The sequence below is a fragment of the Cherax quadricarinatus genome, chromosome 17 (assembly GCF_038502225.1).
Source record: "Cherax quadricarinatus isolate ZL_2023a chromosome 17, ASM3850222v1, whole genome shotgun sequence".
NCBI lineage: Eukaryota > Metazoa > Arthropoda > Malacostraca > Decapoda > Parastacidae > Cherax > Cherax quadricarinatus.
In genome coordinates this window covers 13,635,358-13,655,785 of record NC_091308.1, presented here as the reverse complement: position 1 = coordinate 13,655,785, position 20,428 = coordinate 13,635,358, and the positions used below count along the sequence as shown (strand labels likewise).

The 20,428-nt window shown below is 37.6% G+C and overlaps 1 protein-coding gene across 1 annotated transcript; it reads left to right on the top strand.

Moving 5' to 3' along the window:
* Positions 1-6: 6 nt before the first annotated feature.
* Positions 7-20,182, top strand: LOC138852814 (protein elav-like). The gene is made up of 2 exons (XM_070085801.1): positions 7-8,366; positions 20,056-20,182. The coding sequence occupies exon 1, from the start codon at positions 7,274-7,276 to the stop codon at positions 7,514-7,516; it is 243 nt and encodes an 80-aa protein (XP_069941902.1). The 5' UTR covers positions 7-7,273; the 3' UTR covers positions 7,517-8,366; positions 20,056-20,182.
* The last annotated feature ends 246 nt before the right edge of the window (positions 20,183-20,428 follow it).

The window sequence follows — 20,428 nt, the reverse complement described above, 5'->3', positions numbered from 1 at the left end:
CCAGTCATATCATACCAACCTGTAAAGTGGTATTTATATCACTCAGAACAATTAGATTAGAAAATGCCTTACCCTAATATCTTCTCAAAGCAGAAGTACAGTATAATTCAACTACAAGAAATTGATCCATCATATGGTTTAGGTGACTAAACCAAAACGTTGAAGCATGAGTATTCAGCCATTTTATAAGCTGGTATTGTTTAATTGGAGAGTTGATGCTTAGAATGTGTGATTATGGTCATTGAGTTAATATCTCATTTGTTGCTAATGAAAGTGCTGTATCTAATTTGATATGTATATCACTTGCAACAGGCAGGTTAAAAGATGACTAGCCATCATAGCTCTTCTTGAAAAGCATGGACAATTGCCATAGAATCATAGCATCCAAGCATCTGTATCTATAATTTTACATGCTGGTATGGCTCTATTAGTAGGTGATGTACTCAGTCAAGTTCAATTTGGACTGGAATCTTGCATGCAGATTGTAACGAGTCTTAATCCCTCCAGACTTAAGCTGAAATTTGAACCTAGGTAGTAGTGATTAAGAAATTGAAAGGTGTGTTGCAATAGAATTTTTAACATATGTAATAAAATGCAATAAATAGTACAGCAAGAAGTTGTGCCTACCATATTTTATATGTTTAATGATTTTATTTTACATATGTAATCAATTTTGCTAAATATTCTTACAATATGTGTTGCATATTCTTTAAAAATTTTTGTTCTCAGTGATACCAACATGATATAGTACAATGTATTAGAAAAGACTACAGAGTAATAAAAACTACATAAATAAGAAGTTAAGTTATAGATAAAGAACTTTATGCAGAGTGACACTGTCCTTGAGAGAGAACATTGGAGTACTCTGGATATTGAGTTTCTTTGGTTATAAATTTTTCAATGAATATTCCAAAGTGTAATTCCATGTATGACTGGCCATAAGATGATGGAGGGGGTTATTCTTTGACCTAAATAAAACAGTTAGGTATCTTTATTTCGAAACGTTTTGCCTACATAGTAGGCTTCTTCAGTCGAGTACAGAAAAGTTGATAGAAGCAGAAGATACTTGAAGATGATGTAATCAGTCCATCACCCTTGAAGTTTTGAGGTGGTCAGTCCCTCGGTCTGGAGAAGAGTATTGTTCCATAGTCTGAAACAATATGGAGTTGAAGTGACAGGATGGAGCCTTATATAACGCTGGGTGGTGAGATGTAGGCCACTAGTAGAGGTAAGAAGGTAGTCTTTGGGAGGTCAGGTCCCTCTCAAATCCAGCCATTCTCACTAGTAGAAGTTGTCCAAGTTGATTTCAGGTCTGTACCAAGATACCCTTGTGTTGCAGTGAGAATGGCTGGATTTGAGAGGGACCTGACCCTTCAACTCCATATTGTTTCAGACTATGGAACAATACTCTTCTCCAGACTGAGGGACTGACCACCTCAAAACTTCAAGGGTGATGGACTGATTACATCGTCTTCAAGTATCTTCTGCTTCTATCAACTTTTCTGTACTCGACTGAAGAAGCCTACTGTGTAGGCGAAACGTTTCGAAATAAAGATACCTAATTGTTGCATATGTGTCTTACCTAACAACCTGTCGGTATTTTATACCATTTTAATGTTGACCTAAATAACTGGGTTATTGCAGGACCCCATGCATAAGATGAAGGTATGTTATCATGCCTCACAGATGGGATGGGAGTAGATTAGGTTTTTTCTACAACAGCATTCAAAACATGCACTGCTCTCAGCCAGCTGGCTACAGTTTAAACCCATGGTGAGTAAGTCATAAAACTCCACTGGCCTGAAGTTTAATGACTTGCTTGCCATGGGTTCAAACCCCACCCATTCTGTGGTTTGTTTGCAATTCTTATTACAATTTCATGAGTCATGAGAATTAAGGAATACTGCAGTAGGCCTACTAGTCCTTGGTAGGCAAACCCCTTTCAGTTATATATTTTCCTAAACTACTTTCAAATCTATACACGGTTTTGCTTCAGTGCTATTTTTTCATATCCTCAGGGAAAATATAATTGAAATATATAAGCGAAAGATGGGCATAACATAGATGTAAATAGGGCATTAAGGGTATCTAACCATGAAAGAAGGCAGAATAATGGATTTCAGTTGGATAAATTCATATTTAAAATGAAAAGCACTGTTTTGGCAATAGAGTTGTTGATGAGTTAAGCACTGTCAAGTAGTCAATAAAGCTAGTGCTTGTGTAGCTTTAAAAATACATTGGACAAATGTATGAGTGAGAAGGGCTGGGTTTAAGAAGGCTCTTAGTATCTTGAGCCAGCAGGCCTGTTCAGTAGTGCAGCCACTGTTTCATTTTGGGGGGACTTAAAAATGATAAGATGCATTTAAAGACATGATTTTCAGTATGTTAGTGAAATTTGTTAAACTATAATACAGTGGTACCTTGGGATACAAACTTAATTCATTCCAGAAGGCTGTTTGCGTGGCGATACCGAATGAATTTGTTCCCACAAGAAATAATGTAAATTAGATTAATCTGTTTCAGACCCCCAAAAATACACTTACAAAAGCACTTACATAATTGTTCGAGTTTTGAGCTGTTCATATCCCGAGGTACCCTGTATTTTTGTGGTCACTAGTCAATATAATGGTGAAAATTAGCCAATAATTAAAAAATAAAAAATGTCTTTGGGGGCTTTAGCCTCCTTAGATCCCCTACCTTCCTGTGATTGTGCATTACAGTTAGGCCTACTGGCTCATGCTAGGTAGGGACTTCTCTCAATTTCTAAAGTTTTCCAAGTTGTTAGCTTCAGTGACTTAAAAACATTGTTCCACTTTTCTATAACTGCTGCAAACCATTTCCTGAAGGGAAGTTCTATGATGCCAGTAAGGGGGTTTTAGTCCAAGAAACTTAATCTGCTCTCCTCTTTCTTAGTCTGAACCTAAATACCTCCCATTTCTCCAGACACTAGGACACCTATGGGTTTAGTACTCCCCCATGGATGTAGTAATAATGTTGCAAAGCCAGTACATGTACTTTCTTTCGTACTTTTTTTATATCTGAATTTAACTAGATTGAATCCATTGTTTGGAGTTTCTCTTGGTTACTGATGTTTAAGGAACAAAAAGGCACAATACCGTGACCGGAACAACACCCACACATAGGAGAGAGGAGCTTACCCGGCAACTTTTCGGTCCAACCTCTGCCCTTCTGACTTTAACCTTGCTCAACATTTTTGTGTCATTTGTCTCTATCTTATTTCTATGGTCTTCCTAAAACTCATAAACCTGTTATCCCTCTACATTCCACCATATCCTTCACTTTTCCTTCCCCTGTGTTTTTAGTCTTACTCCTTGTGGGCCCTTAGCTCTCCTGCAGTGCTCCTCTTTCTTGGCCTTTGACTGACCCCATTGCTACTTCCTTTCCTACTACCTTTGACTCCTACCTTCACTTTCACTTTCTTTCACTCCCTCTTTCTATTCTTGTCCCACCAACCACTCTCCCTACTTTACACTACCACTGCTATTACTTCCATTACCTGCCTTACCTCTGCCACTACTACTACTGCTCCCACCTCTCTTGACGTGTCCCTGCCACATGGCTGATATATACTGGCTCCTTTTCTCTCTTCTGTTAGTGTGACTGTAAATGGTCCAAGTCGGACCAAAACGTCGTCATAAGCTCTTCTTTCCTATGTGCGGGTTATTTGTATATACTAATGTTCAAATATAAAATGTTTGAGTCACAGGTCTGTTTAACCCTTTGAGGGTTTCGGACGTACTAGTACGGCTTACGACCCAGGGTTTTTGACGTACTAGCACGCCTAAATTCTAGCGCCCTCAAATCTAGTGGGAGAAAGCTGGTAGGCCTTCATATGAAAGAATGGGTCTATGTGGTCAGTGTGCACAGTCTAAAAAAAATCCTGTAGCACACAGTGCATAATGAGAAAAAAAAACTTTGACAATTTTTTTGGAATAAAACAGCGACTTTGCACTGTATTTTCGTATGGTATTTATTGTTGTATTCTAGTTTTCTTGGTCTCATTTTATAGAATGGAAGACATATTGCAGAAATTGAGATGATTTTGACTGGTTTTACAATGAAAGGTACCTTGAAATTGAGCTCAAAGTAGCAGAAATGTTAGATTTTTACCAAATTTCAAAAGTAAACAAATCGTGCCAAGCGTGCAATACACGTCAACTGGTGAGTCTAATATTCTTTTACAAGTGCACCAATAATATTTATACCATTTTTTACACTAATGCAGTAGTCTGCATAACAGTAAATCTTATATTTTTTGTGAGAATAAAAATTCAAAGTGGATAGCAAAAGAATATAAGAGGGGCCTTGAGACATGACTAATGAACAGAGGAAATGTCATTTTAGTGCCAGGAATGTCTTTCTTGTTTATTCTGGACCCTATTCGGAAATTGGTATCTTTTGAAATTTGTGTGAAATTGGCAAAATTGCTAAATTCTGACCACTGTACTGGATAGTTGAATTTCATAAATGGGTGGTTTCTTGCACCCATTCGATAGAAAAAATGGAGTTCTAGCGAAATATTCATGTTTTTTGTCGACTAGTACAGTGGAATTGGCCGAAAATGGGGCTCAAAGTGGGCAAAATCGCCGATGCGTAAAAATCGCCGAGACCGCTAACTTTGCAAGAGCATAATTCCGTAAGTTTTCCATGAAATTTCAAACTTTTGGTGTCCTTATGATCGGGAAAAGATTCTCTATCTTTTCATAAGAGATAATAATTTTTTTTTTTTTAAATTTGGCCGACCCTGAGAACGAGTTTCGGAGAGAGCCTGTCGACCCTCAAAGGGTTAACAGATGAGATTAAATTATCTGTTTCTTGCATAGCAGTTAATACATACCTTGTTTTCATATCCTTTGCATCAACAGAGCTAAAACGTGATGATGCTGGAAATACTTGTGTAGGAATTAAGGGGGGCTCCAGCAAGATTTATATTTATGTGCTTGGATTTCTTTCATTTGCTTAATCAGGGTTAAAATGAGAGGAGATTGGAGTATCAGCACAGTACCTACTATGAATTGGCCATTAGTTTGGCTTTCAAACTCATATTTTGTGATAAGCCTCAGTTTATGGGTGCATACATTGTGATCCTGTCTGAGAAGGGCTACCAGTATTTATGCCATCTGTTTCTCTCCATTTATATAATCGGCATTAAAAGATAGGAAACCAGAAATAATGCCAAGACAATAACTATATATACACTGTGGATCAATGTGGATGTTAGATTCTTACCCTGTGATAAACAAGTGTGCCAGGGTCAGCTGGTGCCATCGTTTTGTTTACATATGGGTACCCTCCTCTGGACTTCTCTTTCCTCTGCTCTCCTGCCCTTCTCTTGTTTCTAATATTTTTATTTAGGTTTTCTGTACATAGCATACAAATAATTTTTTAGAATGGTCATGAGGGCACACAAGTGTCACAGGCACAAAAGCCCATTATGTTAATTCAACCTAGGATAATCCAATAGTCAAAATGCAACTTATTTCTTTTGGGGTCCATAACATCATTGAAAGTGAGATAAAAATTATATGAAATAGATATTTTTTCACTTAAAATTCACAGTCCATCATTCCAAGATTTTTTTTTATTTAAATACAATTTATTTACATTAATGGTATACATTTACAAAAGCATACTGGTAGTGAATCTCTCAGCAGTTAGATTCACTTGCTCTGAGAGCCCCTCATAGCTGCCCAACAATAACAATATGAGGCAATCATAGGAGCAGGCTGTGATGTTTGCCTGAATACATTGTATAAGGAGTCTTTTATATTAAGATAGATTAAAAAAACTGAGCTTAAACTTTCTTGAAAGACAGACTGAGAAGAGAGAGAAAAGTTTAGTATGAATAATGGAGAAGTAGGATATTGAGGATATGCAGTTAAGAAATCAAAGTAATTGATTATATTGGATAAACTTAGGTTTAGAGAGGATGTAAGAGGAGTGGAACAATCTGCCACTTACGGTCACAAAGCTAGAACATCAGGTAGCTTTAAAAAAAAGTTGTACAGGTATGCAAACGAGAAGGGTTGGATTCGAGATAAAACTGTTTAGCATGCGCCAATAGATCTACTACAGTGTTCTTTCAATCTTGTGTAACCTCTCCTTTATTTTCATTTTTTTTTTTCATATTTGTTTTTTTGATTGACTTGCACTCATAGGACTTGGTGCATAAGTGTGGGCATAATTACTTAGCAAAAAACTCATTTTGTGGCTGGTCATATACTGTACAACAATGTCATGATCATCCTTGTGAATAACTCTTATATTATACTATGAAAAAACATTGTGTTGTCACAAATAAGTGTTATTACTGTACTCATGCTTCCTTAGGTATTACTATTACATATATATTTTTGTATTGTCATAATTTATTAAAAATTTTATATGATGCAAAACTGTACTAGGCAAATCACATGACAAATTCATGTGCATTCTTTATGTAGTCCTGAGCACATGATTTTCTTTCTCTTCTATCTCTTTAATTTTTATTATATATATTTATATAAATATGAGTTTAATCCATTCCGTGACCTAGCTCATAACTCAATTTACTCGTATATCAAATCAATTTTCCTCATTTAAATTACTTGAAAAGCCATTAATCCACTCCTGCACTCTGGAGACAAGACAAAATACAGTGGACCCCCGACTTAAGATATTAATCCTTTCCTGAGAGCACATCGTAAGACGAAATTATCATAAGTCGAATTAATTTTCCCCATAAGAAATAATGGAGATCAAACTAATCCGTGCAAGACACCCAAAAGTATGAAAAAAAAAATTTTTTACCACATGAAATATACATTTTCCTACACACAAAAAGGTTACATGCACAATAGTAGAATAGTACACGAAGAATAAATGACACTTACCTTTATTGAAGATGCAGCAATGACTGATGAGACACTGTGTCCTGGGAGTGCCTTTTCCTCCTGAGTAATGCAAGTCCTGTTTGGCATTTTCTTCCAGAACAGGCCTTATCACAATGTGTATGCCACTACAATTCTTAAATCTCTCAAACCAACCTTTGCTGGCCTTAAATTCACCAATATGAGTATTAGTTCCAGGCATTATTTCCTGTTCACCTGGGTGTTAGTCGACTGGTGTGGGTCACATCCTGGGAGACAAGATTAAAGACCCCACTGGAAATAAGTTACAGTCCTCAATGACACATTGACTTTTTTTGGGGTTATCCTGGGTGGCTAATCCTCTGGGGTTAATTGTTTCTCGGTATTCTCGATAAGCCACACCAATGGTGCTACAGCAGCAGCTGACGGAGCTACAGCAGCAACAGCAGCTGATGGTGCTACAGCAGCAGCAGCAGCTGACGGTGCTACAGCAGCAGCAGCAGCTGATGGTGCTACAGCAACAGCAGCAGCAGCTGACGGTGCTACAGCAGCAGCAGCTGATGGTGCTACAGCAGCAGCAGCTGATGGTGCTACAGCAGCAGCAGCAGCAGCTGACAGTGCAGCAGCAGCTGACCATGGTACAATAGTATTTCGATAATATTTTTCGACCCTTTTTACCACAGGGTTGGCACTAGAAGCTTTCTTTGGGCTCATGGTGGCTTATTTAGCAGTTAGAAGCACTAAAAACACTGGAATAATAGAAAATATTCCAAACGTATGCGTGGGAGCGACCACTCTGGCTTATGAACATTGGTAGACTAACTGAAGGCACACTAACTGAAGGTTGGGGACATTGTACGTCGGGGTCCGCTGTACTTGAATATGACATTAATATCAACTGTACGGCTTATTTATCTATCACAGTTCATCTAGTACCGAACTTGCACACGAAAATCACTCACAACGAAAGCAAAAGACTTGGCAGACGATGCAACATCCCCCCAATGTAAAGCAGGGGTGTCACTAGCATGCTAAGAGACAATACAGTAAGTGTCAGGGGCCCAAGACTGTTCAACTGCCTCCCAGCATACATAAAGGGGATTACCAATAGACCCCTCGCTGTCTTCAAGCAGGCACTTGACAAGCACCTAAAGTCGGTACCTGACCAGCCGGGCTGTGGCTCGTACGTTGGATTGTGTGCAGCCAGCAGTAACAGCCTGGTTGATCAGGCTCTGATCCACCATGAGGCCTGGTCACAGACCGGGCTGCGGGGGCGTTGACCCCCGGAACTCTCTCCAGGTAAACTCCAGGTAATATGACATAATAAACAATATAATTAACACAGAAACATGATATAGTATACTCTAGAATGAATAAAATAGGCCATAATATGGTGGCAGAGGCAGCGGCAGAAGCATCCACCATTTCTTGTCTGACTGACTTTAGTATCTTCTCATGCTCTTATTGTAAGAGAAAATGGAGTATTTGTGAGGCTAAGTGCAAAAATATTGTATATATATATATATATATATATATATATATATATATATATATATATATATATATATATATATATATATATATATATATATATAAAAATAATATATATATATATATATATATATATATATATATATATATATATATATATATATATATATATATATATATATATATATATATATATATTTATATATATATATATTTATATATATATATATTTATATATATATATATATTTATATATATATATTTATATATATATATATATATATTTATATATATATATTATATATATATATATATATATTTATATATATATCTATATATCTATATATATATATATATATATTTCTATATATATATATATATATATATTTATATATTTATATATATATATTTCTATATATCTATATATATATATATGTATATATATGTATATATATATATATATATATATATATATATATATATATATGGGGTTGTAAGAGAAGTAAATGCGAGGGTCTTGGCAAGAGGCGTGGAGTTAAAAGATAAAGAATCACACACAAAGTGGGAGTTGTCACAGCTGCTCTTTGCTGATGACACTGTGCTCTTGGGAGATTCTGAAGAGAAGTTGCAGAGATTGGTGGATGAATTTGGTAGGGTGTGCAAAAGAAGAAAATTAAAGGTGAATACAGGAAAGAGTAAGGTTATGAGGATAACAAAAAGATTAGGTGATGAAAGATTGAATATCAGATTGGAGGGAGAGAGTATGGAGGAGGTGAACGTATTCAGATATTTGGGAGTGGACGTGTCAGCGGATGGGTCTATGAAAGATGAGGTGAATCATAGAATTGATGAGGGAAAAAGAGTGAGTGGTGCACTTAGGAGTCTGTGGAGACAAAGAACTTTGTCCTTGGAGGCAAAGAGGGGAATGTATGAGAGTATAGTTTTACCAACGCTCTTATATGGGTGTGAAGCGTGGGTGATGAATGTTGCAGCGAGGAGAAGGCTGGAGGCAGTGGAGATGTCATGTCTAAGGGCAATGTGTGGTGTGAATATAATGCAGAGAATTCGTAGTTTGGAAGTTAGGAGGAGGTGCGGGATTACCAAAACTGTTGTCCAGAGGGCTGAGGAAGGGTTGTTGAGGTGGTTCGGACATGTAGAGAGAATGGAGCGAAACAGAATGACTTCAAGAGTGTATCAGTCTGTAGTGGAAGGAAGGCGGGGTAGGGGTCGGCCTAGGAAGGGTTGGAGGGAGGGGGTAAAGGAGGTTTTGTGTGCGAGGGGCTTGGACTTCCAGCAGGCATGCGTGAGCGTGTTTGATAGGAGTGAATGGAGACAAATGGTTTTTAATACTTGACGTGCTGTTGGAGTGTGAGCAAAGTAACATTTATGAAGGGATTCAGGGAAACCGGCAGGCCGGACTTGAGTCCTGGAGATGGGAAGTACAGTGCCTGCACTCTGAAGGAGGGGTGTTAATGTTGCAGTTTAAAAACTGTAGTGTAAAGCACCCTTCTGGCAAGACAGTGATGGAGTGAATGATGGTGAAAGTTTTTCTTTTTCGGGCCACCCTGCCTTGGTGGGAATCGGCCGGTGTGATAATAAAAAATAATAAAAAAATATATATATATATATATGTGTGTGTGTGTGTGTGTAAAGCTTGGGTGGTAAATGCAGCAGCGAGGAGACGGTTGGAGGCAGTGGAGATGTCCTGTTTAAGGGCAATGTGTGGTGTAAATATTATGCAGAAAATTTGGAGTGTGGAAATTAGGAAAAGGTGTGGAGTTAATAAAAGTATTAGTCAGAGAGCAGAAGAGGGGTTGTTGAGGTGGTTTGGTCATTTAGAGAGAATGGATCAAAGTAGAATGACATGGAAAGCATATAAATCTATAGGGGAAGGAAGGCGGGGTAGGGGTTGTCCTCGAAAGGGTTGGAGAGAGGGGGTAAAGGAGGTTTTGTGGGCAAGGGGCTTGGACTTCCAGCAAGCGTGCGTGAGCGTGTTAGATAGGAGTGAATGGAGACGAATGGTACTTGGGACCTGACGATATGTTGGAGTGTGAGCAGGGTAATATTTAGTGAAGGGATTCAGGGAAACCGGTTATTTTCATATAGTCGGACTTGAGTCCTGGAAATGGGAAGTACAATGCCTGCACTTTAAAGGAGGGGTTTGGGATATTGGCAGTTTGGAGGGATATGTTGTGTATCTTTATATGTGTATGCTTCTAGACTGTTGTATTCTGAGCACCTCTGCAAAAACAGTGATAATGTGCAAGTGTGGTGAAAGTGTTGAATGATGAAAGTATTTTCTTTTTGGGGATTTTCTTTCTTTTTTGGGTCACCCTGCCTCGGTGGGAGATGGCCGACTTGTTGAAAAAAAAAAAAAAATTCCAGAAATAATAAAGTATGTAGAACAGGACGATAATAAACTATGCACGATTAGGGTAACTAGTGACATGATCCTCAGATGAATTGTTTGCAAGGGTTTTAAAGTAATGTAAAGAGGAACTTAGCATATCTTTGGCTAATCTTTTCAATATATCGCTACAAACTGGCATAGTGCCAGACAAGTGAAAAATGGCCAATAAACTTATGCTTAACACTGACAAAACCTACTATATTATGTTTGGTAGCAGAGCAGGAGATGCACAAATTAACATTAAGATCGACAACACTCTAATTACCAGACATAATGAGGGCAAATTCCTAGGCCTATACCTTGACAACAACCTGAATTTCAGCACCCATATCCAACACATAACCAAAAAAGTATCCAAAACAGTTGGGATCCTCTCCAAGATACGATACTACGTGCCGCAAAATGCCCTTCTCACACTATACCACTCACTTATTTATCCATACCTCACCTATGCTATTTGTGCTTGGGGATCAACTGCAGCAACACACCTAAAGCCAATAATAACCCAACAAAAAGCTGCAGTAAGAATAATCACTAAATCCCATCCCTGGCAACACACCCCCCCCACTCTTCATAGATCTAAACTTACTCCCTGTTCAGTACATCCACACTTACTACTGTGCAATCTACATCTACAGGACCTTAAACTCCAATATCAACCTTGACCTAAAATGCTTTCTTGATAGTTGTGACAGAACCCACAGGCATAACACCAGACACAAACATCTCTACGACATTCCCCATGTCCGAATAAACCTTTACAAAAATTCAATGTATGTCAAAGGCCCTAAAATCTGGAACACCCTACCTGAGAACTCTAGAACTGCAGGCACATTCATCACCTTCAAAACTACCATTAGAAAACATCTTATCTCCCTGATAAACCCCATCAACTAACTACAGTGGACCCCCGCTTAACGATCACCTCCAAATGCGACCAATTATGTAAGTGTATTTATGTAAGTGCGTTTGTACGTGTATGTTTGGGGGTCTGAAATGGACTAATCTACTTCACAATATTCCTTATGGGAACAAATTCGGTCAGTACTGGCACCTGAACATACTACTGGAATGAAAAAAGTTCGTTAACCGGGGGTCCACTGTACAGTACACGAATACCACCTGGTGGTTCACACTTACACTCACTCACCCATTTGACAATAAACAGAAATATTAATCTCAATCTTAAAATAATGAATCCTATGATACTCCAATACTGAAACTATGTACTGTGCCAAAACAAAAGCATTCACATTGCTAAACTCACAAACTAGTATTTAGTCACTTAGCCATAATACCAACTTACCTCATAATTTGTAATATTTTAAAATAAAGAATTAAACTAAGTCTGTCCGAAATGCCTAGCCATGCTAGGCGTTCTAGTGGTACACTCTGTAATCATTATTTAACTACATGTAAACCACACACCAACCAAATTCTGTAAATTCAACATTGTAATCATTATAGAGAATAAACTTTGAATTTGAATTTGAATTTACAAGGCAGGTGACAAGTCCTTAGCTTGGAATCGATAATTGCCGAAGCAATATGTAGCCATCTTGAAAGGCATAAATTGATTAATGAATCTCAGCACAGTTTTACAAAGGGGCATTCCTGTCTTAGGAATTTACTAACTTTCTTCACCAAGGTATTACGGAATTGTGCTCTCGCAAAGTTAGCAGTCTCGGCAATGTTTACGCATCGGCGATTTTGCCCACTTTGAGCCCCATTTTCGGCCAATTCCACTGTACTAGTCGACAAAAAACATGAATATTTTGCTAGAATTCCATTTTTTCTATCGAATGAGTGCAAGAAACCACCCATTTACCAATTTCAACTATCCAGTACAGTGGTCAGAATTTAGCAATTTTGCCAATTTCACACAAATTTCAAAAAATCCCAATTTCCGAATAGGGTCCAGAATAAACAAGAAAGACATTCCTGGCACTAAAATGACATTTCCTCTGTTCATTAGTCACGTCTCAAGGCCCCTCTTACATTCTTTTGCTTTCCACTTTGAATTTTTATTCTCACAAAAAAATAGAAGATTTACTGTTATGCAGACTACTGCATTAGTGTAACATGGTATAAATAATATTGGCGCACTTGCGAAAGAATATTAGACTCGCCAGTTGATGTGTATTGGACGCTTGGAATGATTTGTTTACTTTTGAACTTTGGTAAAAATCGAACATTTCTGCTACTTTGAACTCAATTTCAAGGTACTTTTCATTGTAAAACCAGTCAAAATCATCTCAATTTCTGTAATATGTCTTCCATTCTATAAAATGAGACCAAGAAAACTAGAATACAACAATAAATACCATACGAAAATACAGTGCAAAGTCGCTGTTTTATTCCAAAAAAACGGTCTAAGTTTTTTTTTCTCATTATGCACTGTGTGCTGCAGTTTTTTTTTTTATACTGTGCACACTGACCACATAGACCCATTCTTTCATTTGTAGGCCTACCAGCTTTCTCCCACTAGATTTGAGGGCGCTAGAATTTAGGCGTACTAGTACGTCAAAAACCCTGGGTCGTAAGCCGTACTAGTATGGCTGAAACCCTCAAAGGGTTAATCACTGAACTTAACTGATACAATTTGTTCTTTTAATCACTAAACTTAACTGATACAATTTGTTTTGTTTAATCACTCAACATAACTGATACAGCATTAGTATCTACATATCATAGATGTACTAAGCTGGTATTGCCTGGCTAAGTCCATGGAAATCATTGTCTTTTTCTTCTCAGCAGTGTCCTTTGCATCTATTTTCTTAGGACCCACAGTTAGAAAAAAGAAATTTGGCCAAATGACTGTAAAAAAAAAAAAAAAGCAAGCAAGCACAAGAGAACTGCTCCTACAGCGATGTAAACGTTTGCTGCTTACTGGATGTTTTGGCATCAGCTGTGCCAACTAGCGACAGCATTCTGAATTATTATTACATATGCTAAGCACTGACAATGATGCACCTGTTGTGCATTCCTTGAGTGATGGTGAAATTAGATGAATTGTGATATACAAATAAGCCGTAGAGTTGATTTTAGCATCATATTGAAGTATTTTGTCGTGCCTCCGAAGAGCAGGAATTCCACTGGAACGGATTAATGCCATTTCAATTAATTTAAATGAGGAAAATTGACTTAGCATATGAACAAATCGGGATACGAACGAGGTCAAAGAACAGATTAAATTTGTAAGCCGAGGTTCCGCTGTGTGTATATACAGGTCTCCCTCAACATTCGCGAGGGTTAGGGGATCAAGAGCCTCACGAATGTTGAAAAACCGTGAATGTTTGGTGCCCCAATATATTGTTTATCTGGAGAGTTTATCTGGAGAGAGTTCCGGGGGTCAACGCCCCCGCGGCCCGGTCTGTGACCAGGCCTCCTTAGGTCAGTGTCCCAGGATGCGACCCACACCAGTCGACTAACACCCAGGTACCCATTTTACTGATGGGGAACATAGACAACAGGTGGAAAGAAACACGTCCAATGTTTCTACTCTGGCTGGGAATCGAACCCAGGCCCTCACCGTGTGAAGCGAGAGCGTTAACCACCAGGCCACCAGAGCCTGGGAAATATATTACAATACTGCTTCCTTAACTTGTTGAACCATGAATAATCATAAAATTCATGAAAACGTCGTAAATTGTACTAAATATATACATGTTATGCTTTAATAACGTATGTTATTTAATAACATGTATGTTATTAAATACCACAGACTCCACCAATGCCTCCACCACTGCGAGTCCCTACTACCCTCCCTCCGACCCCCGCAACTGGCAGCCAGCCCTCCCATCACTCAGTGTGGTGAGTGTTTTGTTTGTTCATTATTTGCTATTAAACTACAGAATAAATAATGTAAACCCATTCATGACTGCATATTGGAATGGCTGTTAGGAAAGGTATTAGACGGTGACATCATGTGTTTACTCTTGAACACAGCAAAGAATAGAACATTTCTGCTATTGCTAATAATAACAATAGTAATAATAATAATAATAATAATAATAATAATAATAATAATAATAATAATAAATACAATATGATTGAAGAAGGAAATTGTACAAAATACGAGGGAGTGGTTGACACATCGTCAGTGTGACTTTGTTTATGCTGGAGTGAACATTAGTCTCCCTGCTCTTCCAAACATTTCACAATAATTCAGCGGTTGAGGCAGTGGTATTTAATAACATATATGTTATAAATAATAATAGTACATGTTATTATTAATAGCATGTATTATTATTAACATGTATGTTATTAAATACCATTGCCTCAATCACTGCCTCTACCACTCCAGTCACACTCAATCTACAAGCACCAAACACAATGAATTATTGTGAAATGTTTGGAAGAGCAGGGAGACTAATGTTCACTCCAGCATAAACAAAGTCACACTGACGATGTGTCAACCACTCCCTCGTATTTTTGTACAATTTCCTTCTTCAATTATATCATATTTATTATTATTATTATTATTATTATTATTATTATTATTATTATTATTATTATTACTATTGTTATTATTAGCTGTAGCAGAAATGTTTAATTCTTTGCAGTGTTCAAGAGTAAACACATGATGTCACCGTCTAATACCTGTCCGAATAGCCATTCCAATATGCAGTCATGAATGGGTTTACATTATTTATACTGTAGTTTAATAGCAAATAATGAACAAACAAAACACTCACCACACTGAGTGGTGGGAGGGCTGGCTGCCAGTTGCGGAGTTCAGAGGGAGGGTAGTAGGGACTCGCAGGTGGCGGAAAACTTAAATATGATTTGGTGGCTGGGAATTTGGCTGTTGGGAATTCGCGAATGTGTGAAGCCCGTGAAAGTTGAAAACGTGAATGTTGAGGGAGACCTGTATGTGTGTGTGTGTGTGTATATATATATATATATATATATATATATATATATATATATATATATATATACACACACACACACACACACACACACACACACACACACACACACACACACACACACACCACACACACACACACACACACACACACACCTACCATCTGACTTACGACCACTCGACTTACGACCGTGTTTTTTTATGCCAAATTTCTGGGAAATAAACAACTATTTGTGTTGTACACAGTGTTTATCCTAAACCTTACAGTATAAAATACAGTACTAACAGCATAGAAAGTAAAGTAAAACATGAAATAGCAAAATAAAACAATAAAATAAAGTCATTACAAAAATGTGATGTTGATATTCAGTAGTAAAGTTCGACTTACGTCCATTTCGACTTAGGACCGGTTTCTCGGAACCAAACTCGGTCGTAAGTCGGATGGTAGGTGTATTATAATATATATATATATATATATATATATATATATATATATATATATATATATATATATATATATATATATATATATATATATATATATATATATATATATATTTTTTTTTTTTTTTTTTTTTTTTTTTCAAAAAGTCGGCCGTCTCCCACCGAGGCAGGGTGACCCAAAAAAGAAAGAAAACCCCCAAAAAGAAAATACTTTCATCATCATTCAACACTTTCACCACACTCGCACATTATCACTGTTTTTGCAGAGGTGCTCGGAATACAACAGTTTAGAAGCATACACATATAAAGATACACAACATATCCCTCCAAACTGCCAATATCCCAAACCCCTCCTTTAAAGTGCAGGCATTGTACTTCCCATTTCCAGGACTCAAGTCCGACTATATGAAAATAACCGGTTTCCCTGAATCCCTTCACTAAATATTACCCTGCTCACACTCCAACAGATCGTCAGGTCCCAAGTACCATTCGTCTCCATTCACTCCTATCTAACACGCTCACGCACGCTTGCTGGAAGTCCAAGCCCCTTGCCCACAAAACCTCCTTTACCCCCTCTCTCCAACCCTTTCGAGGACGACCCCTACCCCGCCTTCCTTCCCCTATAGATTTATATGCTTTCCATGTCATTCTACTTTGATCCATTCTCTCTAAATGACCAAACCACCTCAACAACCCCTCTTCTGCCCTCTGACTAATACTTTTATTAACTCCACACCTTTTCCTAATTTCCACACTCCGAATTTTCTGCATAATATTTACACCACACATTGCCCTTAAACAGGACATCTCCACTGCCTCCAACCGTCTCCTCGCTGCTGCATTTACCACCCAAGCTTCACACCCATATAAGAGTGTTGGTACTACTATACTTTCATACATTCCCTTCTTTGCCTCCATAGATAACGTTTTTTGACTACACATATACCTCAACGCACCACTCACCTTTTTTCCCTCATCAATTCTATGATTAACCTCATCCTTCATAAATCCATCCGCCGACACGTCAACTCCTAAGTATCTGAAAACATTCACTTCTTCCATACTACTCCTCCCCAATTTGATATCCAATTTTTCTTTATCTAAATCATTTGACACCCTCATCACCTCACTCTTTTCTATGTTCACTTTCAACTTTCTACCTTTACACACATTCCCAAACTCATCCACTAACCTTTGCAGTTTTTCTTTAGAATTTCCCATAAGCACAGTATCATCAGCAAAAAGTAACTGTGTCAATTCCCATTCTGAATTTGACTCCCCAAAATTTAATCCTACCCCTCTCCCGAACACCCTAGCATTTACTTCCTTTACAACCCCATCTATAAATATATTAAACAACCATGGTGATATTACACATCCCTGTCTAAGACCTACTTTTACCGGGAAGTAGTCTCCCTCTCTTCTACACACCCTAAACACACACACACACACACACACACACACACACACACACACACACACATATATATATTTTTTTTTTTTTCAACAAGTCGGCCGTCTCCCACCAAGGCAGGGTGACCCAAAAAAGAAAGAAAATCCCCAAAAAGAAAATACTTTCATCATCATTCAACTCTTTCACCACACTCGCACATTATCACTGTTTTTGCAGAGGTGCTCAGAATACAACAGTTTAGAAGCATACACATATAAAGATACACAACATATCCCTCCAAACTGCCAATATCCCAAACCCCTCCTTTAAAGTGCAGGCATTGTACTTCCCATTTCCAGGACTCAAGTCCGACTATATGAAAATAACCGGTTTCCCTGAACCCCTTCACTAAATATTACCCTGCTCACACTCCAACAGATCGTCAGGTCCCAAGTACCATTCGTCTCCATTCACTCCTATCTAACACGCTCACGCACGCTTGCTGGAAGTCCAAGCCCCTTGCCCACAAAACCTCCTTTACCCCCTCTCTCCAACCCTATATATATATATATATATATATATATATATATATATATATATATATATATATATCTATATATCTATCTATCTCTTTGGGTCACCCTGCCTTGGTGGGAGCTGGCCGACTTGTTAAATAAATAAATAAAAAAAAAATCAACAAGTCAGCTGTCTCCCACCGAGGCAAGGTGATCCAAAAAAAAAAAAAGAAAATCCCTTAAAAGAAAATACATTCATTATCATTCAACACTTTCATCTGACTCATATACATAATCACTGCTTTTGCAGAGGTGCCCAGATACAACAGTTTAGAAGCATATATAAAGATATATAACATACCCCTCCAAACTACCAGTATCCCAAACCTCATCTTTAAAGTGCAGGCATTGTACTTCCCACTTCCAGTACTCAAGTCCGGCTATATAAAAATAACCAGTTTCCCCAGAATCCCTTCCCTAAATATTACCCTGTTCACAATCCAACAGCTCGCCAGGTCCCAAATACCATTAGTCTCCATTCACTCCTATCTAACACGTTCACGCACGCTTGCTGGAAGTCCAAGCCCCTCGTCCACAAAACCACCTTTACCCCTCCCTCCAACCTTTTCGAGGACGACCCCTACCCTGCCTTCCTTCCCCTACAGATTTAAATATATATATATATATATATATATATATATATATATATATATGGACCCCCGGTTAACGAACTTTTTTCATTCCAGTATGTTCAGGTGCCAATACTGATATATATATATATATAGACCCCCAAACATACACATATATATACACATACATATATACACATATATATATATATATATACACTATTATAGGTAGTAGGTTGGTAGACAGCAACCGCCCAGGGAGGTACTACCGTCCTGCCGAGTGAGTGTAAAACGAAAGCCTGTAATTGTTTTACATGATGGTAGGATTGCTGGTGTCTTTTGTCTGTCTCATAAACATGCAAGATTTCAGGTATGTCTTGCTACTTCTACTTACACTTAGGTCACACTACGCATACATGTACAAGCATATATATACACACACCCCTCTGGGTTTTCTTCTATTTTCTTTCTAGTTCTTGTTCTTGTTTATTTCCTCTTATCTCCATGGGGAAGTGGAACAGAATTCTTCCTCCGTAAGCCATGCGTGTTGTAAGAGGCAACTGAAATGCCGGGAGCAAGGGGCTAGTAACCCCTTCTCCTGTATATATTACTAAATTTGAAGGAGAAACTTTCATTTTTCCTTTTATGTCACCCCACCTCGGTGGGATTCGGCTGGTACGTTGAAAGAAGAAAAAGATATATATATATATATATATATATATATATATATATATATATATATATATATATATATATATATATATATATATATATATATATATTAATATTATGTATCTTTATACGTATATGCTTCTAAACTGTTGTTTTCTGAGCACCTCTGCAAAAACAGTGATAATGTGTGAGTGTGGTGAAAGTGTTTAATGATGAAAGTATTTTCTTTTTGGGGATTTTCTTTCTTTTTTTGGGTCACCCTGCCTCGGTGGGAGACGGCCGACTTGTTAAATAAATAAATATATATATATATATATATATATATATATATATATATATATATATATATATATATATATATATATATATATATATATATATATATATATATATATATAATGTCGTGCCGAATATGTAAAACTGGTCAATTAGCAAGAACTCATTTAAAATTAAGTCCTTTCTAAAAATTTCTCTTATACATTTAAAGATACTTTTTTTCATTAATGATAATGTAAAAATTTATAATTTTGCACCAAAAGAATCTTAGAAAACTTACCTAATCTTATTATAACAAGAACAATTTATTTTAGCCTAACCCAACTAAATATGTTTTAGATACGCTTACAATAATTTAATACTAAACAAACACAGTGAAATATATTTTTTTCGTTAGGTTCAGAATGATTTTGGTGAAATTATTGCATACACAAATTTTCACTCGTCTTATATGGCAAGATGAGCATTGCTATTTAAGCCAAGCCTCTTCAAGGGGGGCTCCTTGGCGTGGTGAAGAGGCTCTTGGTCTGAGGAATTAGACCTATCGGTCTTCTTCCTCAGACCGAACCTAATTACCCCCCAATCTCCCCTCCCCTATCCCATCCTCCCCTTTTTCCTTTCCTCCTCCCCCTCCCCACCCCTCCCTTTTGCCCTTCCTCTTTTTGTCCTTTGGGATTTCTCCCACAGGCGCGCTAGTTCCTGGGTAGAGGAAAGGATACCGGGGTCCATCCCATTCCGTTGAGGTTCTTAGCAGTGGCGTAGTTTGCCGTGGAATCTGGATCGCCTGGGGATGTCCCGATCCCTCTCCGGTATCCCGGAGTAGCTTTGGGTGTCTTTCGGGCGATGAGTGTATCTC